This window comes from Ursus arctos, unplaced genomic scaffold, assembly GCF_023065955.2.
Source record: "Ursus arctos isolate Adak ecotype North America unplaced genomic scaffold, UrsArc2.0 scaffold_21, whole genome shotgun sequence".
Taxonomy (NCBI): Eukaryota; Metazoa; Chordata; class Mammalia; order Carnivora; family Ursidae; genus Ursus; species Ursus arctos.
Window position 1 is genome coordinate 14,892,059 of NW_026622886.1, and position 21,622 is coordinate 14,913,680.

At 34.6% G+C, this 21,622-nt stretch overlaps 1 protein-coding gene across 5 annotated transcripts in view; it reads left to right on the forward strand.

The window, feature by feature from the left end:
* ANKS1B (ankyrin repeat and sterile alpha motif domain containing 1B) overlaps window positions 1-21,622 on the forward strand; it is a 1,053,061-nt gene that overhangs the window by 145,153 nt on the left and 886,286 nt on the right. For all 5 annotated transcript variants that reach the window (XM_044384492.2, XM_044384493.2, XM_044384494.2 and 2 more), the window contains exons 2-3: window positions 8,461-8,541; window positions 18,230-18,386. In XM_044384492.2, coding sequence (XP_044240427.1) covers window positions 8,461-8,541; window positions 18,230-18,386 — 238 coding nt within the window. The remainder of the gene's footprint in view (window positions 1-8,460; window positions 8,542-18,229; window positions 18,387-21,622) is intronic.

Below are 21,622 nucleotides of genomic sequence, written 5' to 3' on the forward strand. Positions count from 1 at the left end.
TTATTTACAGTTTAGTGCCTTCAAACCTGAAGTCATTGTTTCCTCTCCATCTCTGTCCTCCCTCCAGCAAGTATGCTCTTCTTTTTCACATCTTAGGTTTTGTTTTTTTCTGGTTATTTACCCTCGAAAACTGAGTCATTCTAGATTACCATCTCCTTCTTTCCTCATTTGGTCCTTGTATCTTACTGATTTGTCCTTTTAATTAACTTGAATAAGTGCATTCTGCTGATTTTCATTGTCCCTTTTTAGTTGAAGTTATGATCTTTCATCTGGAATAGTTACTTATTCTGTGCTAGCTGGAACTGCACTTATCTTGCTACTTTGTAACTGCTCATGTGTATATCTTCTCTACTGGACTCTGTTCTTGTAAATATGGACCCTGAATTATGATTTTGTAATCTCAGTGCCTACCTTAATACATCACATACAACTGGTATACAATAATTTGTGAATATATGAATTAACTTGTCATTAGACTTTAGTTTTTTATAGTTTTTTATTTTAATTCCACTACAATTAACATACAGTGTTATATTAATTTCAGGTGTACGATACAATGATTGAACAATTCTATGCATTACTCAGTGCTTATAGTGATAAGTATACTCTTAATTTCCTTCACCTATTTCATCCATCCTCTCCCCACTCCCCTCTGATAGCCATCAGTTTGTTTTCTATAGTTAGGATTCTGTTCCTTGGTTTGTCTCTCTCTTTTTTTTCCTTGCTCATTTATTTTCTTTCTTAAATTCTACATATGAGTATAATCATATGGTATTTGTCTTTCTCTGACTGGTTCATTTAGCTTAGCATTATACTTTCCAGATCCATCCATGTGTTGTTGCAAATGGCAATATTTCATTCTTTTTTTTATGGATAAATAATATTCCATTATATGTCTGTATATAGATATATAGATAGATCTAGATTTATCTATCTGTGTATCTATCTATGTATTGATGTATCTATGTATCCATCTATCTATGTATAGACTGCTTCCATAATTTGGCCATTGTAAATAATGCTGCAATAAACATAGTGGTGTATTTCTTTTCAAATTGGTGTTTTTGTATTCTTTGGTAAATATCCAGTAGTGGAATTACTGGATCATATGGTAGTTCTATTTTTAATTTTTTTGAGGAACCCCCATACTGTTTTCCACAGTGGCTGCACCAGTTTGCATTCCCACCAGTGTGTGCGGGTTCCTTTTTCTCCGCATCCTCACCACTTGTTTCTTGTGTTGTTGATTTTAGCCATTCTTACACATGTGAGGTGCTTTGTCATTGCAGTTTTGATTTACATTTCTCTCATGATGAGTGATGTTGAGAATCTTTTCATGTGTCTGTTGGCTATATGTGTGCCTTCTTTGGAGAAATGTCTGTTCAGTTTTAATTGGATTGTTTGTTTTCTTGGTGTTGAGTTGTATCAGTTCTTTATATATTTGGGGTTCTAACCCTTTATCATTAGCACGTATTTTCTACCATTTGGTATGTTGTCTTTTCTGTTGATTATTTCCTTTGTTGTACAGAAGCTTTTTATGTTGATGTAGACCCAATTGTTTATTTTTTGCTTTTGTTTTCCTTGCTTCAGGAGATATATCTAGAAGGATTTGCTATGGACAATGTCATAGAAATGACCGCTTGTGCTCTATTCCATAATTTTTGTGGTTTCAGATCTCAGATTTAGGCCCTTAATCTGTTTTGAGTTTATTTTTGTATATAGCATAAGAAAGTGGTCCAGTTTCATTCTTTTGCATGTAGCTGTCCAGTTTTTCCAACACCATTTGTTGAAGAGAATGTCTTTTTCTCATTGCATATTTTTTGCTTCTTAATCAAAGATTGACCATATACTTGTAGATTTATTTCTGGGTTTTGTGTTCAGTTCCATTGATCTATGTGTCTGTTTTTGTGCCAGTACCATATTTTTTTTTAATTTTAATTTTAATTTTAATTTATTTTTTTGCGAGAGATCTAGCACAAGTAAGAGAGAGAGCAGAAGCAGAAGGGCAGAGGGAGAGGGAGAAGCAGGCTTCCCACTGAGCAGGGAGCCCGATGTGGCATTGGATCCCAGGACCCTGGAGTCATGACCCAAGCTGAAGGCAGACACTTAACTGACTGAGCCACCCAGGCACCCCAGTACCATACTGTTTTTTGATTACTACAGCTTTGTAATACAAGTTAAATTCTGTAATCGTGATTCCTCCAGGTTTTTTCTTTTTCAAGATTGCTTTGGCTATTCAGGGTCTTTTGTGGTTCCATACAAATTTTAGGATTGTTTGTTCTAGTTCTGTGAAAAGTGTTGTTGGTATTTTGATTGATAGGGATTGCATTAAATGTCTAGATTGCTTTGGGCAGTATAGACATTTTAACAATTGTTAAATGTCTATAAATGTCTATATTGTTCTTTCAATCCATGAGCATGGAATGTCTTTCCATTTCTTTGTGTCATCTCCAATTTCTTTCAACAATGTTGTATTATTTTCAGAGTAGAGGTGTTTCACCTCTTAAGTTTATTCTTACTATTTTTTGGTGTCGTTGTAAATGGGATTGTTTTCTTTTTTTTCTTCTTTTTTTTTTTAATAATGATTTTTTATTATATTATGTTAGTCACCATACAGTACATCCCCGGTTTTCGATGTAAGGCTCGATGATTCATTAGTTGTGTATAACACCCAGTGCACCATGCAATATGTGCCCTCCTTACTACCCATCACCGGCCTATCCCATTCCCCCACCCCCCTGTAAATGGGATTGTTTTCTTAATTTCTCTCTCTGCTGCTTCATTATTAGTGTATAGATGTGCAACGGATTTCTGTACATTGATTTTGTATACTGTGACTTTATGGAATTCATTTCAATCCTAGTAGTTTTTTGGTGGAATATTTCAGGTTTTCTACATATAATATCACATCATCTATAATATTGAAAGTTTTACTTCTTCCCTACCAATTCGGGTGCCTTTACTTTTCTTTGTGTTGTCTGGTTGCTGTGGTTCCAGTACTATGTTGAATAAGAGCGGTGAGAGTGGACATCCTTGTCTTGTTCCTGACCTTAGCGGATAAGCTTTCAGTTTTTCCCCTTCAAGTATGATGTTTGTTGTGGGTTTTTCATATATGGCCTTCATGTGTTGAGGTATGTACCCTCTAAACCTGCTATGTTAATGGGTTTTTATCATGAATATATGTTGTACTTTGTCAGATGCTTTTTCTGTATATTGAAATGATCAGATGGTTTTTATCTTATTCATGTGATGTATCATGTTGATTGATTTGTGAATATTGGACCACCCTTGCATCCCAGGAATAAATCCCACCTGATTATGGTGAATAATATTTTTACTGGGTTATTGGATTCAGTCTGCAATATTTTGTTGAGAATTTTTGCATCAGTGTTCATCAGAGACACTGGCATATATAATCCCCCCCCCCTTTTTTTTTTTTTGGTAATGTCTTTTTTGGTTTTGGTATCAGGGTAATGCTTGCCTCATAGAATGAATTTGGAAGCTTTCCTTCCTCCTAATTTTTGGGATAGTTTGAGGAGAACACATATTAATTCTCCTTTAAATGTTTGTTAGAAATATCTTGTGAAAGTGTCTGGTCCTGGACTTTTGTTTGTTGGGAGTTTTTTTGATTACCGATTAAATTTCTTTGTTGGTAATCAGTCTGTTCAAATTTTCTATTTCTTCCCGCTTCAGTTTTGGTTGGTTACATGTTTCCAGAAATTTATCAATTTTTTCTAGTTTGTCCAGTTTGTTGGTATATAATTTTTCATAATATTCTCTTACAGTCCTTTGTACTTTCATGGTGTCTGTTATTTCTTTTCTTTCATTTGTGATTTTGTTTATTTGAGTCTTTTCTTTTTCTGATGAGTCTCACAAAAGGTTTATCAATTTTGTTGATCTTTTCAACGAATCAGCTTCTGGTTTAATTGATCTTTTCTATTTCTTTTTTTAGTTTCTATATCATACATTTCTGCTCTACTCCTTCTTTCCTTCCTTCTGCTGGTTTTAGGTTTTGTTTGTTCTTCTCTTTCTGGCTCCTTTAGGTATAAGGTTAGGTTGTTTCAGAATTTTCTTGCTTTTTGAGTTGAGCCTGTATTACTATAAATTTCCCTCTTAGTGCCATTTTTTTTTTAAAGATTTTATTTATTTGACAGAGATAGAGACAGCCAGCGAGTGACAGAACACAGGCAGGGGGAGTGGGAGAGGAAGAAGCAGGCTCCTAGCGGAGGAGGCTGACGTGGGGCTCGATCCCGTAACTCCGGGATCACGCCCTGAGCCGAAGGCAGACGCTTAACCGCTGTGCCACCCAGGCGCCCCCCTCTTAGTGCCATTTTTCCTGCATCCTAGAGATTTTGTATAATTTTGTTTTCATTTTCAATTTTTCTCCATGTTTTTTCCTTGTTTGATTTCTTGGTTGATTCATTCATTTTTTAATAACATGTTATTAAACATCCACATATTTGTTTTCTTTCCAGATTTTTTTCTTGTGGTTGATTTCTAGTTTCATAGCATTGTCGTCAGAAAAGATGCATGGTGGGACACCTGGGTGGCTCAGTTGGTCGGGTGTCTGCCTTCATCTCAGGTCATGATCCCATGTCCTGGTATCAAGTCCTGTATCAGGATCCTTGCTCAGCGGGGAGCCTGCTTCTCCCTCTACCTGCTACTCCCCCTACTTGCATTCTCTTTCACTCTCTCTTTCTGACAAATGGATAAATAAAATCTTAAAAAAAAGAAAAGAAAAGATGCATGGTGAGACTTTGATCTCTTTGTATTGGTTGAGACTTGTTTTGTAGCCTACTATATGATCTATTCTAGAAAGTGTTCCATGTGCACTTGAAAAGAATGTGTATTCTTCTCTTTTAGGATTGAGTATTCTGCATATATTTGTTAAATCCATCTGGTCCAGTGTGCCATTCAAAGGCATGATTTCCTTGTTAATTTTCTGTTTGGATGATCTGTCCATTGACATAACTGGAATGTTGAAGTCCCCTACGGTTATTGTATTAGTATCAATTAATTCCTTTATGTTTGTTATTAACTGTTTTATGTATTTGGTTGCTCCCATAGTGGGTGCATGAATACTTACAGTTTTTATATCTTCTTGTTGGATTATTCTCTTTGTGATTATATAGTCTTTCTTTGTCTCTTGTTCAGTCTTTGTTTTAATGTGTAATTTGCCTGATATAAGTATTGTTACCCCAGCTTTCTTTTGATTTCCATTTGTATGATAAATATTGCTCTATCCCCTCACTTTCAATATGCATGTCTTTAGGTCTAAAATGAGTCTCTTGTAAAGCAGCACATAGATTGGTCTTATTTTTTAATCCACTCTGTCACTATAAGTCTTTGGAGCAGTTTGTCCATTTACATTCCATGTAATATTGATATGTATTTATTGCCATTTTGTTACTTGTTTTCTGTAACTTGTTCTGTGACTTCGTTACTTGTTATTGTAGTTTTCTCTCATCCTTTCTCTTCTTCCTCTCTCATGGTTTTCCAGCTTTCTTTAGTGAGGTACTTGGATTCATTTCTCTTTTTATTTGCATATCTATTATTGGCTTTTGATTTTTGGTTACCATTAGGTTTGTATATAACTTCTGCATGTAGCAGCAGTCTATATGAAATTGATGGTCACTTGTTTGAACCCATTCTTTACTCCTTTCCCCAGTACATTTTCTGTATATGGTATCATATTTTACATCTTTTTATTTTGTGAATCCCTTGGCTGATATTTACAGATAGTTATTTTTACTGTTTTTGAGTTTACTTTTTATACCCTCACTTATGGTCTTTCATTTATACTCACTTTAATATTTCTTGTAGGTCTGGTTTAGTGGTCATGAACTCCTTTAGTTTTAGTGGGTGTTTTGTTTTTGTTGTTGTTTGTATTTGTTTGTTTTTGTCTGAGAAATTCTTTATCTCTCCTTATGTTCTGAATGATAGTCTTGCTGGGTAAATTATTCTTGGCTGCAGATTTTTCCCTTTCAGCACTTTGAATATATCATGTTACTCCCTTCTGGCCTCAAATTTTCTATCTGCTGATAGCCTTATGGGGTTTCCCCTTGTATGTAACTGTCATCTTTTCTCTTACTGCTTTTAAAATTTTTTCTTTCTCACTAATTTTTGCCCTTTTAATTATTATGTGTCTTGGTGTGGACCTCTTTGCGTTGATTTTGTTGGGGAATTCTGTGCCTCCTAGACTTGGTTATCTGTTTCTTTGCCCAGGTCAGGGAAGTTTTCAACTATTATTTCTTTAAATACATTTTCTGCTTTCCTTTCTTTCTCTTCTCCTTCTGGAATTCCTGTAATGCAAATGTTATTATGCTTGTGGAGTCCCTGAGTTCCCTACCTCTGCTCTCATTTTGCATAGTATTTTTTTTCTCTCTTACCTGCTCACCTTGATTACTTTCCATTACTTTAACTTCCAGGTTTCTAATTCATTCTTCTGCATCTCTAGCTTGTGTTTATTCTGTTGAGTGTATTTTCAATTTCAATTATTGTGTTGTTCATCTCTGATTGATTAGTTTTAGCTCTGTGGTGAGGGTCTCACTAATGTCCTTTACTCTTGTCAAGTCCAGTGAGTATCTTCATGATCATTACTTTAAATTTTTTTTCAGGATATCACTTATATTCATTTTGCTTATGTATCTTGCTATGATTTTGTCTTCCTTCTTTTGGGACATATTCCTGTGCCTCCTCACTTAACCTAACTCTCTGTCTGTTTCTCTTTGTTAGGAAAATCAGCTGGTCTCTTGCTCTTGAAAGTAGTGGGCAGGGCATTTACTTTCAATGAAGTGGCACCTGTCCTCCTCCACAGTAGCCATGAATATGTAGGGACATGTAGCCACGGCAGAGCTCCAGTCTGGCAGGGGCACTCCACAGTGTGTGTGCAGGTGGGGGTTGCAGTTTTAACAGGGTGCCAGTATTCTCCATGGGAGGTCAGGAGATACACGGTTGGCAAGATTTGTACTGATCTTCTGGTGGAGGGGATGTGCTGTCCCTGGACTGAGGCAGGTGTGGTTGGAGGGGGCAGGGTGGGGTGTAAGCATGTTAAGTAGTGAATGCCTGCCCCTGTTGGTTCCCACAGGTGACTGTGTGATTATTGGAGGGTAGGGAGGCAGGGGGTAGGAATGAAATGGCACCTGCCAGCTCTTTTGTTCCTGGAAAATCCCTCAGGAACTCTGAGCTTAGTAATTAACTCTCCCTTCTGTGCACCCCATGTGTTTTTCGAACTGCTGCTTCTAAGCTATATCTCTGAGGACTGTTGTGCTGTTTCTTTAAGGGCAGGAACTCAGTTTCCTTTCACCCTTTGGGCTCTCCCTCTCCCAACTTTTTAAAGTTCCAGGCTTTAAGTCCTGCTGGTTATAAGAACTCACAAAATTCTGTCCCTTTGATTTTCAAAGCTAATTGCTGTGGAGATTCATCTTCTTTGTGCAGGCTTCCCAGTATGTTAGTCTGTTTCTCACCCCTCTGTGTGCCTATGGCTCCCTTCCTCTGGCAGCCAGACCCAAGGGGTTTTTAGCTCCCCACTGCATCTCTGCCCTTCCTACCGTCTTAGGTGTTGCCTCTCCTTGACATTTAAGTACGGAGTCTGTTCTGCCAGTCTTCGGATTGTTTTCTAGGTTATCTGCACTGATGTGTTACCTAGTATCTGTGAGAGGAGGTGAATTTAGGGTCCTCTTCTGCCATCTTACCTGAAGATCTCTAGACCTTAGTTTTTATGAGTTTAATATTGTCAAGAATGTCAGATAAAATAATTTTTTGATCTGGTTTTTAAAAAGTGGCTTTCAGTGCCTTATGTTTTCAAAAGCTAAAAATAGTTTCTGTAATAGTAGTGATCAAGGATAAAATGGACTATTTTATGTAGTTACATTATCTTCAAAATATGTTGTATTGTAAAATGATATCTTCAAAACTATTATAATGTTCTTGTGGTTTACAACAGTCCACATCTTCAATTATATTTTCAAGTATGAAATATTGATTTTCTTGGTAGCATTTGAACAGCAAGAAGAGTTTATATTCTTCCCATAATGCAGAAATATCTTTTAACTTATATAAATCTCTGACATCTCAGAAGGATTGTGTTAAAATGGAGGAGGCATGTGTCATAAATCTTTATTCTTTGGTATAGAATATAGTAGCTGAGTGTTAATTGCTTCCAATATTTAAGTATTTATATAAAGTAATAGGGAATTTTTGGATTCAGATTTTAGTACATGGCAGTAGTCCTACATTCACTAATAATTTCTGAAGGTGGTTATATTTCCTAATAATTTCCTTACATCAAATAAATGAAGTTATTGTTCCAAGGAGAATGCATGAAAGATGACATTCATTTTCTACATGACTAGAATTTTCTTATGCAACATGCTGCTGGCTGTGGGACTATGAGGCTTCTTTTTGTTTTTCAAAGCACGATTCTGCTTAACTGTTAACTCTGCGCTTGTGCTTTATTTGCAGCATCTGGCGAGGCCCCAATGTGAACTGCACAGACAGTTCGGGTTACACTGCTTTACACCATGCAGCCTTAAATGGACATAAGTAAGTGCTACTTATTTGGACTAGAAACCTGGTGTATTTAGTTACATGTGATGAAGTTGATTATGTTGATGATACCTATCTCATGTTGCCAGGAGTCTCCTGGGCTTAGGTGAGTTTGAAGAGGCACCAGGTGGCAACAATGACGATTTAAACTTGCTAGGAATGTTGCTGTGGATGATTATGTGCAGAGTATAAACCAAGAGAATTGTTCTAAAATAGTCAAATATCACACAAGGAGAATGAGAGAAGTGACAGGACATGTTAGTTATATGTAGCTTTCAGGGGGGAATGGAATAAAACCAATTAGTAACATCATCCTACCTTTTTTGGGTGTCTTTATCGAACATGGGAAGTATTCACCAAGAGTAAAATCTTAATAGGTTCTTACTATGAATATGAGCCACTTCAAAATCCTTCAAATTTAGGTAACATGCTTTTTCTTTGTCATTCAAGATAGTCTTTCTGGTTTTAAATTTCTTTAACCTGTGGAATTATGTTTCAATACTGTGATAGCCTACAGTATGGACAGTGAAAGAATGTGTAACCATAACCATCATTTCATTTCTAGTGTTTTATCTAGGTTACCTAATGGTTTACTGACAAAGTGTGAGGAGTCTGAATGATTTAGATGTTCTGTTCTCCCCCGTCAGAAGGAAAAGGACTCTTTTCATGTCTCCCTTTCCTTTCTGTTTTTCCTTTGCTCTAATGATCCAAATTATTAGTCTTCCCAGAGTTAGATCATTTCATTTTACTTTTACTTCATTTTTTAAAAGATTTATTTATTTTAGAAAAAGAGGGAGAGTGTGTGTGTGCATGCACATGCCATGGGAAAGGCCTAGGGAGAGAATCTTCAAGCAGACTGAGCGTGGAGCCTGACTTGGGGCTCGATCTCATGACCCATGAGATCATGCTCTGTGCCAAAACCAAGAGTTGGGTTCTTAACTGACTGAGTCACCCAGGTGCCCCCATTTTATCAGAGTTTTTTTTAGATATAGTAATTACTGCCTTAAAAATGCTAGTTACCAAAAAAAAAAAACAAAAAACAAAACCAAAAACTAGTTACCCTTTGCTTTCCCACCTGTTCCTTTATTTTGTGAATTAAGACACAAGATCAAGTCACACTTGATAACATTTTATGGCTTTAAAGTTCTCACACAAGAAACGCCCTTTTCATCATTTATCACTATGACATTTTTTATTTTTAAACTTTTTGCATAAATCTAATATTATCATTCTGTTTGGATGTGGTGATATATCTATATCTACCCATGTATAATTATACATATACATATAATCATAAACATAATGTTTCATCATTTGGATTCTTAGTATTAGAATTCCCAAACAACATTTCTTTTTATCCACTCCCTATTCTATATTATATTATCTTATACATCTAACTCAGAACCTTTTATTTTGCTGGGTCTTTTTCAAAATATATTGCTGTCCTTCTGTAGAGTGTAAAATGTGTACTGGTCCCTATCATCTGAATGTTTTAAAGGAATTACTCTTTATTCTTCTTTGTACCTGGGTTATCAGGAATGAAGGCAAATTAAATCAGCCTAAGAAATACAATGCAGTTGGCTTCTTTGATCATCTTAATGGTGCATTTGGGGAATTCCAGTTGGGAAAATAATTGGAAAGACAAACTATCAGATCTAATGGACAGAAGATCTTCAGCCTGAGCATTGGAGCTATACTACTTTTCTTGTTCTATCTTTGCTTGTCATTATAAGCAGTTCTCAAAATAATGTTGTCCCAAAATGGATTAGCATTCATATCCATCTGTGGTTTTCAGTGTTTAGTAAATGTTATTGATTTATACGTGATGGCCTATCAAGTTCTAACCATTGAGATATGTTTCCCTATGGCCCACTGCATAATTTTTCATTTCTATTAACAATGTACAAAGTAAAGATAATTTAAGCAAACTGATTAGCAATCATTAAAATCATAAAGAGAGGGGGATTTAACTAGATATCTTAGACATCTTTAAGATCGCTTTAATTGCAGATGTTCCCTGAGAATTATGTGTCTCTGCTTTGATTTTATACGAAGATCTCATCTTTTTAACACTTTCTAGAAAGATTTTACTCAGTGTCATTCTATAGGCATTGGAAAAAAGCAGGAGAATTCTAATCCCATCTTCCCATCTCTGCTAGTTACGTATCTTGAGCCATTTAATTAACCCATCTAGGGCTCAGTTCAGTATAATGAATACATAGGCTGGATATTTTTCATTGTTCCTTTCAATTATAACATTTTATGATACACTGTTTTGGTATTTGTGGCTCGGTTATGTACTATGATGCTACAATTCTGAAATTTGGATTTTCATCTAGAGTGTAATAGCTCTTTAAATTACCCACGGATTTTTAAAATTAGAGATGGTTTACTCAGTCCTGCCCCCTCCCTTCCCTCATTTTATAGATGGAGAAATAAGTCCATTCTGCATAAATGACATAATGATCACTTAGATATTAAGGTGGGGCTGTGTTTAGAGTTTATGTGTTTCAGTTCTAAATGCATGCTTTTACCAATACTCTACATTATCTTCCTTTTGTGGCTCTATGCACATCAGTTTTCTAAACTTTTGCTGGCTTTTCTCTGTTCTATTATTTATTTCTGGGCTGCCTCCCATTATCATCAACTTGTGTGTTCACATAGAATGCTAATTTTAATATTGGCTTAAGAAAAGATATTTGAAGGAGAAAAAAATGTCATAGTATATATCTCAGACCAGAGAAGAATGGTTTTTTTCTTTTCTTTGCCTCTGCTATTCTCACTTAGCAAGGTAGTGAGCAATTGATTATTTTGTATTCTTCCCAAGCAAGCCTTAGCAGTCAGCACAGAAACATCATTTCCATGTTTGTTGCGATTGTTGTTGTAGCCATCAGCTGTAGATTGTTTCCGAAAACATTATGATTTCTAGGCTAAAGTTCACAGAATCACAGAGCTAGCAGTAATATTACAGGGATGTGTAGCTTCTTATTTTGCTTGGAACACAGGCTTTTCTCCTACCCTCAACATACAGTCTAAGCCTTCATACGATTAAGCCTGTTTTATATCCTCTTACTTTGTATGTTTTATTGGGGGCTCTTGTTTATCAGCTCTAGTTAATCCACAAGTGGAGCAGCATTTTGTACCTGAAATACATTATTTCATAATGAACAATTCATCCTCACTCAGCTAAATCAGAACACAATAGAAAATGTACTTCTGTTAGTGATTTCCTGGATCATTTGTAATTGCAGATTAGAAAATTATTACCTTCAAATGATAGAAAAAAACGTGGTCAGTAGAACAAAATCCACTAGCAATTGATTGTAAGTTATTTCAGTAGATAGGCAAGAGACCTATCTGTTTTTCTTTTTTATAATATGAAGGATTCATTTTCTCTCTCATGTATTTTTGCTACAAATTTGGTTCTCTTCTCTTCTGAAGAGACATTAGACAGCCAGCTGGCTTGCCTTTCTGCCTTTCTTCTTCCCTCTCTCCCTCCTTCCTCCACTTTATTCCTCCCTATCTCTTTCCCTTTTTCCTTCCTTCCTCTGTCCCATGTTCTTTCTCTTCCTCTCTCCTTTCCTTTCCTCTTTTCTTCTTTAATAATAATCCTACTGTTCACTATAAGGTTTTACTGAACATGTGTATTCGTATTTCAGTTCTCCTTCTCTTAGCAAATTATTCCTTTTCTTTTTGTTAAGTTTCATCTCATTAAACTGTATTGGGCACACTGTGATTCTTGGATGCTGTTTTGAGAACTGTCAGCACTAAATCGTTATCGTTTATATCTTCAAAATATGTATATTCTTTGTTGTGTGTGGGCTTTAAGTATTTGCTGTTCTTGCTTTTCATTCTTTAAATATTTAATGCTTGAATCCTAGACTCCATTATCTGAAATCCAAACAGTAGCTCAAATTATTAATATCTAGAATCCAGATAGTAATTTATGTGTATTTTTGATTTACTCTTTCTTAAGTTTTCTAATGAAAGAAGAGAACTTCATATAAAAATTTATATAGTCTGGTCCATGAACTTTTTCTTTGGATAACCTAGAAATAACTTTGATCTGATTGCTTCTTTCCTGGATAAGGATATTAAGTAGCTAAAATTTGCTCTTGTTCATTCTCCCTGGAAATCTATGAGAGTGAATTCAGTATAAAAAGGTGCTCCAGTTAGAAAATGGAGTGGATTGTCCTAAAGTCTTTTGACCATATCAAACACGTTTGCAACTCTATTTCTGTTAGGGAGAAGTAAAATCTTCAAGAAAGTCTGAAATCAAAAGGGCATTAATTAATGTGGGAATTTCATTAGTTTGTTAAATACTATATCCATATGAAGATGATTTGCATTTATTTCAAAGTTCTTTGGACTACTAACGAGAGAGGATGGAACAAAATAAATGTCTTTGGTTATGATTTAATTATAGGGAAATTTGCTTTTGAAGTAAAGAAATTTGAATGTTGAACCTTCCCAATTAACTTAATTTTGCCCAGAACATATCCAGAAACTTCTTAAAAGATATTTCATATGAATTAGAAGTGTATTTATATCTATCAGAAATCAAAACAAATATAGTAGCAAAAATCAATACTTTTAGAATTCCTATTTTTACCTGAACTTATATATTAGCCTCAAGCTGTAAAATGTTGCAGTGATTTAAATTGCATTATTATTAAATTTAATTAGATATTTTATTTTACTCCTGGGAAATGGAGTTGTTTCTTCTGTGAGCTCATCGACCACATTTACTTTAGGATTTTAGAGCAGTTTGTATTTATGAAATGCTATATATAAGAAAGAATGTCACTTTATGATCAACATATAGACGTTACTTCACTGTTTGCTATTTTATGAACGTTGTTCATCAGTATAACTTAATATTTCATGCCTAGTAACCAAGCACAGTCAACAAGTTCATTTGTTGATACCTCTGAAAGATATAAGGTACAACTTAAATAAAAATGAAAATCAATAGGGCACCTGCGTGGCTCAGTCAGTTAAGCATCTGACTTCAGCTCAGGTCATGATCCCAGGGTCCTGGGATTAGGTCTTGCATCAGGCTCCCTACTCAGTGGAGAGTCTGCTTCTCTGTCTACCCTTACCCCCTGCTCATGATCTCTCTCTCACTCTTTCTCTCTCAAATAAATAAATAAAATTAAAAAAAAAAAGAAAATACTGATTTCGGTAAGATCTTAATGTTAAATACCAATATAGTTTAGATATTAAAAATAGGACCTGAAATTTAATTTATTCTTAATGAATATGGAGATAAAGGGCCTGCTTAATACATTGTTACTTGTGATATACATGGATACATCATAAGATGTATAAATGACAGTTGGTTAATATTTTATTTATGATTCAATAAAACTGACAGGTACATTTTTATCAGAAAATATGTTTTCACATTAGAAATCTGAGCCATGACAGGTTATTAGCTGCTATGTCTGAATAAGATGAAAGGTACACCTTAAATAAAAATTTAAAATAAATTTAAATTCAAAAATGAACAAGTTTGGGGCACCTGAGTGACTCAGTTGGTTAAGCATCTGACTTTTGATTTTGGCTCAGGTCATGATCTCAGGGTTGTGGGATGGAGCCCCCTGCAGGGCTCTCTGCTCAGGGGGGAGTCTGCTTCTCTCCTTCTCCTTCTCCCTCTGCCTCTTCTCTTGCTGGCATGCGTGCGCTCTCTCTCTCTCTCTCTCTCTCAAATAAATCTTTTAAAAAATAACAAATTTAGTAACACATATATATTTAAAAAATGTAAATAGAGGGGAGCCTAGGTGGCCCAGTCGATTAAGCCTCTGCCTTCAGCTTGGTTCATGATCCCAGGATCCTGGGATGTAGCCCAGATTGAGTCGATTGAGTTGGGCTCCCTGCTCAGTGGGGAGTCTGCTTTTCCCTCTCCCTCCCCACACTTGTGCTTTCTATTTATCTCACTCGCTTTCTCAAATAAATAAAGTCTTTAAAAAAAGAAAATATAATTGTGTTTAGTTGGGATTGTTTTGTTCACCAAAGGCAATTTCATAGGCATACAGTTTATTCTTTTCAGAATTAAATATTAGGTAGTGGTAATATGACACAATACAAACGTGAGTTAAATTAGTTTTTTCACTGTTTCATCAATCTTCCTGATAAATAATGAACGTATACCACATATATTATTAGAAAATTTCAACAAGAATTGAGCCAAAGAACAAATTAAACTCTGAATGGATTTCATGAGAGTAAAAGAAAATAGGATTGATAAACCCAATAAACTTTCCTCTTTATCCTTTGAAAGTAAATGCTTTTAGAAGTTTCATATTATGTTTTTAATTGGTTAGGCATTGAGGAATAAAGTTAAAACTCTTCACATAAGTAACTTTCTCTGATATATGAATTTGGAGAAGGCTGTTTTGTGAATAGTGTAAATTCTACTTTTTAGATCCAGATAATTAACTGCTTTCTTTTGGTATTATTTTACCTTTTATTTAAATGCTGAAGTGTTTCATTTAAAAAAATCACTGGGATTGCTTAACATTGCTGTAGCTTGCCTTGAGAATATTGTTTGTTTGTATACAATTTTACAGTCATACCTATTTTTTATTTGATTCACACCAACCCTTTTGAGACTGGCAGGAAGATTTAGTCTCTGAATTCTATTTTAGCAATATCTGAAAGACTGACAGAGGCTATTTGATTTGCCCAAAGTAACCAAATTAGTAAGTAGTAGAAAGTTGGAACTTTAAAGCAAATATTCTGATTTTTAACTGCTTTTTTAATTCATTGGTATTGAATCTTTCTTACCAAATTGTAGTTATTTATCTCAGAATAGAAGACCCTATATAGTAACTTTTGCATGGCAGAGATGAGGAGAAATATGTGCACTTGACAACCTTCAAGGGTCCGTCTGATTTTCAGATTTGTTTTTGCAAAGGTGATTTGCTGGAAGCATTTTTATTTTTAAAGGATTTTGTTTTCTTTCTTTCTTTCCTTTCTTTTCTTTCTTTTTTCTTTCTTTTTTCTTTCTTCTTTCTTTCTTTCTTTCTTTCTTTCTTTCTTTCTTTCTTTCTTTCTTTCTTTCCAACTTTCTTTCTTTCTTTTTTTAAAGATTTTATTTATTTATTTGACAGAGAGAGACAGCCAGCGAGAGAGGGAACACAAGCAGGGGGAGTGGGAGAGGAAGAAGCAGGCTCCCAGTGGAGGAGCCTGATGTGGGGCTCCATCCCAGAACCACCGGGATCATGCCCTGAGCCGAAGGCAGACGCTTAACGACTGAGCCACCCAGGTGCCTCTTAAAGGATTTTGTTTTCACTTGGGACAAGAACTAATATTTTTGTACAGTGTTTTACTATTTATTGAGTGGCATCTCTTCTGTGATCTTATTTAGAGCTCTTACCAGTCATGACCAGTAGGTGTTATTATTATTACAATATCCCCTACAGAAAAGAAAAAGAAAGACAAGACTAAGTAATTTCTCTAGGGTCACATCATTAGGTAGTTTGTGTAGCTAGGACTCAGATCCAAATCTTCTAAATTCAGGTTTTATAAAATAATACCGGTTCTTAAAAAGAATATTAAAGTGAGATTTTATTCTTATTTTCTCTGAAATCGTAGCATTAGAAAATTTAGGACTCCTTGGAACTTTCTAAATATTTCTACAACATATTCTTGGTTCTTTCATCATGATTTCATGCATTTATCTATTAAGTCCAATGTTTCATATGTGGGGGAGAAAGAATAATTTTCCCTTTCCCTTCTAGGTTATTAGCTGAGGAACCCCCACTCCCCCCATAATAAAAAGGTAGATTAACAGGAGAAAGAAGTTTAGGATTATGTATGCCTCTTGTGTATACAGGGGAGATACCCAGAAAAACTGAGCTAACTCTCTTTAATGGCCCCTGATACTACCTTAAAAACTATTTCCTGCTAAACATAAAATAGATGTTTGTTAAGGGGAACTAGTTATGGGAGGTTATTAGGAAAAGCAAAATAAACAAGTTATGGGGTTGTTACTCAGATTTAAGCTTCTGCCTTCTCCTTTGATAAGAGTTTCTAGAGATTTAGAGTCCATTATTTTCTGGTACAAAGAGGGAGACTCCCTTACAAATGGAGTTTTCCTTATAGATAAAAATGTCTCTTATAAAAGGGTGACTTTATTCCGTTTTCAGAGGTTTAACAACATCTACTCTTTCTTAAAAGCAATCAACCGATTAAGGAGGGCACGTATTGCATGGAGCACTGGGTGTTATATGCAAACAATGAATCATGGAACACTTCATTAAAAACTAATGATGCACTGTGTGGTGACTAACATATCATAATTAAAAAATAATAATCAACCAAAAATAATCATTATGCCAAAGAGGTATGTTTTGGGGTGGTATATTCTGTTCTCCTTTACAAGTTTAGACTACATTCTGGGCATTCATTATATTTTACCATTTACTGTAATGTTGGTATCATGTCTATTTTGTGTGTGTCGGGGGGGGTAGCTATTAGATTTCTAACTTCTATTCAAACTTCCTCCAATTTTTCTTGTTATTTTACATTTAATGTCTGGCTTCATGAAATATTTAAATTTAGCTCTTTGTGTTACATTCGTTCTTGCTACCAGTGATTTGTTATATATGAGAAACAACTTTAGAATTTATTGTAACTGTATGTATATATATATGTATATATATATATATATATATATATATATATATATATATAGTAACTGTATGTGTATATATATATATATATTAGTAGATCTGTCTGGGATTTCATTTTGTGAGTTAATAGAATTTGCTTCATAAATGCTTCCAAGTAAAAATTCAGTTTTTGTTTAGAATTACTGTTTTTGATTGGTTGATACAAAATTCAATATAATGTGTACCAAAAATTAATAAGTCATCTTGAGATTGAGTATTGCACTTCAGAATTTTTACTTTGAAAACTTGGTGGGGATTGAGTACAAAATGCTTATAGGTAGGGTATATTGAGTATGAATTGATACTGGATCAGTGGTGAAACCTGTCTCATGAAAGAATTTCCTTCTTGAAATTTTTTCTTAAGCTTGCAACAGAGAGGTGAAGGAGTGCAGAAGTATGAATAGCACATATTCAAAATACGTTGTATGCCATGGCTGAAAAGTTATTAACCCCCCCTTTTTCTACTGCGCTGTCTGCTTTCTCTTTTATATGCATCTTCAATTCCTTATTCCAAATCTGTATAGGAATGATGCATAAATTACCTAAATGTCTCTTAGTAGTATGATCTTTGTGTGTATGTGTGTGTGTGTTTGTGTGTGTGTGAATAAGGAGTTTGCTTATCCTCCGCTTTTCCTTCACACTAAATCTCAGGTAGGGGCTATTTGAGAAAAATCTCCTTTTTAAAAAAAAAATGGGAAGAAGAATTTTTAGAAAATGTTTTATTTATTTTATTCAATTATGAAATTAGATAAATTTTCCTAAATGAATTCCATTAAGTGCTTTCATTGGTTAGTCCGTGCTCTGTGTGTGTATGTGTGGTGGTGGTTTTCCAGGTAAGTAAAATAGCCAAACGTGAATAGGCTAACTCTTACACCAAATTTTATATCTCCTACTCTAAATTTCCAGTCAGCATCTAGTACTCTTTCGTAATTATCTGTTCAATGAAATCTGTGTGTTTAGCATATTTTCTTTTCTGTTCTTCTTCTTTTTATTTTTTTTCCTTCCAGGGACATAGTTCTCAAACTACTTCAGTATGAGGCATCAACAAATGTAGCAGACAACAAAGGTTATTTTCCCATTCATCTGGCTGCCTGGAAAGGAGATGTAGAAATTGTGAAGATTCTTATTCATCATGGACCATCACATTCCAGAGTCAATGAACAGGTGCAGTTGTCAAATATTTGCTCATGCTGTAGTTCTTCTAGAGGTTTGCAAAGGCAAAGCCACATTGAAGAATTGATTATTTCTGTCATTACCCTGCCAAAGACATTTTCAGTGTTAAATTTCCTAAAGGACAAATTGAAAAATTCTTTGGCACTTGTATTAGGTACATAGGTACTAAGCTGGGCATTTGTAAAGATATTTGTTAACAAGAGAATACCACATAAAGGAAGTAACTAATATTTTTGCCTATGTTATATAAGCATCCATTTTGTAGTTTTTGAATATTTAAAGATAGAACAGAATTCACATTTGTAATATGAATTAGAGATTTTCTTAGTAAAATTTTAAAACAATGATGATGGATTCATTTGCATAATGCTTCCATTTACATTTACTTCCACAGTAAATACACTTTTGTGAATCAAAATGCAAAATACAGTAATACAATTGGTAGTCACATATTAAGTTAAAAATTTCCTGTATGTATTCCCAGCATATGTTGAGTAAACACAGCAGCAATATACTGACAGATGAAGTAAAAATATTTTCAAGTGCTAATATCCATATTACATGTAACTGACATATTAAAAAAGGAATGCCGTTTTCAGTATTCTAAATAAGTAAGACCACAGACTTATGAAAGTAAAATACAGGCCTCTAATACAGTATGATAACAAACATCTTGAGCTCGGCATGCCCCCTACTGTTCCCATTTTGTAAAACTATATTTGAAAACCAGCATGCAGTCCAACAATTGAATTACAACCATGGCATTAAGCTGCAGGTTGGCAGTTGTCCAGTATCAATGCAAGTGGTTACTCTAGGGCAAGCACATCTAATAAAGCGCAATTAGCATAGTGTTCAAATGAATACAGACTTTGCAGGCCTTTGACTGGAATTCAGACTAAAGAATAAAGTAATACTGGCACTAGCTACAAACACCAAAGGGATGAAAAATACATTTTTCCCCAGAAAAATGCGGTTTTAGAAATAAAGTTCCTCTAAGTAGGAAAAATGTTTTATTGATTGGAAGTGTCTTATTACTAATTATCACAAAATTTCTATGTTTATAGGTTACAAAATGAAGTGTATTTTTATGTGAATACATTCATAAATTCAATCTTTAAAAAATCCTATCTTTATCAGCATATCATGCTAAAGGGAAATTTATGGGAATGCTGTTCTGTTTTTCAGGAAATCAAAAGTTAAAAGATCATTTGTGGGATGAGCCATCTGGTGGTTATTCTTAAAACTGTCTGAATGCCCCAAAGTGAACCTGAAATAATGAGATGGAAAAACAATCCAAGGTTAAACAAGAGGATATTAGCTTTTATAAGCAAAATTTTTTTTAAGTGACATGAAAATAAGAAAAAACACTTAGAATTCATTTGTTTTTGAAAGTTTCTTTGTCTTGTGGTTTCTACTGAAAATAAATTGAAAATTTCTTGAGATTTTTAATACCATGCTTTCTGTATTTGTTTGTTATGCATATAGTACTTCTTTAGTGCTTACGTATTTCTGTCATTTAGTGTCATTTCTCCTAAGTTTCTGATGTGGGAATTTTATTTTTGTAAAAGTAACTTTTCATTTTAGCTTTACTTCTTTTTTTCTCCCTCTGAAGGGGTAGAAATGTACTAGTTACTTATAAACCTTTATGTATTTAAGCAACAGAGGGGAGAATTGAAAATAATAAAGGTATATTGAGACATGGTACTTGACATACCAAGTACCATGTTAAGCACTTTTACCTATAATATGTTATTTAATTAATTCTCACAACCCTTGAAGTGATATCATCACTCCCATTTTATAGATGAGAAATCAGGCTCAGTAAAGCTAAATAACTCATCTAAGGCCACACATTATTACTGAGTGACTAAAACTCAGACTTGGACTTTAATTCCAGAGCCCTCCACAATAGCACATTGGTATTGTCATCATAAATCCCGTCACTTATGGATTGTTTACTATATGCCAGGCAGTGTGCAGAGTACTTCATCTGTTATCTTACAAAGCTCTACTGCATCCTGACAAAGGATTAATTATTGTTCCTATTTTATATATGGGAAGCTACCTTAGATTAAATAACTTGCCCATGATATAACAGCTACTAAGAAATGCGCTTAGTATTTGAATCTGGGGTTTTCTAATGCAAAGCTCAAACTCTTAACCAATCATGCTCCATGTTATGATAGTAAGATTATGTATAATTGCCAGCACTTAGTTCTTTTTTTTTTTTTTAAAGAATTTATTTATTTATTTGACAGAGAGAGACAGCCAGCGAGAGAGGGAACACAGCAGGGGGAGTGGGAGAGGAAGAAGCAGGCTCCTAGGGGAGGAGCCTGATGTGGGGCTCGAACCCAGAACGCTGGGATCACGCCCTGAGCCGAAGGCAGATGCTTAACCACTGCGCTACCCAGGCGCCCCGCCAGGACTTAGTTCTGATTTCTGAAAGTAGTCTTTGGTTTCTAATACAGCTTTCATTCAAAATAATTCTGTCTTATGTTTTGATATTTAAAGTTTCCAAAGCATTTTCCTTCATGTTATTCTTTTTGGTTTATAAGCTATACTCTAAGGTTTATAGGGAGGGTAATATTCACATTTTGCAGATAAGATAGGTTCAGAGAGATCAAGTGGATTACTCTTGCTAATAAGTGTGTGTTAGCACTTCAACCTAGGTCACCATTCTATACTGCCCTAGAATTAGTGGCCAATTTAGGACAATGTAATTTTGAAAACAAAGTAGACCTTGCCCTGATAATGGTTTTTATAATTGCTACAGCCTTCCTATTTTTTGTCAACTGATTTATTATTTCCTTTTTTTGATGTTATATGCGTTTGCATTTTATGTTTCTCTGTATATTCATCTCTTCCCCCCTTTACCTTCTTTTCCTCTTTTTTTTTTTTTAAACATTAGGGCAAAAACAAGAAGAGCCCTATCTCATAAGCATATTCCCATTTACCAAAACTCAAACCTAACTAATATTAGTTTCTATTAGTTTTACGTTGAAGCAAGATCTTTTGGTAAATAGCTTTTGCCAGCCAGTTTTGTTCTGCTACCCATTGTCTAGAAGTAGAAGTGTCCTATTTTTTTTAGGATACCCATTTGGTAAAAAAGAGGAAATTCAGATGCTCAAGAATGTTCATTGTAGACATACTAGCAATTATTAATCAGTGCTTCTTCATAGTCTGTATTTCAAGTCAGATTCTTTTAGATCACTTGTTAGTACAGACAC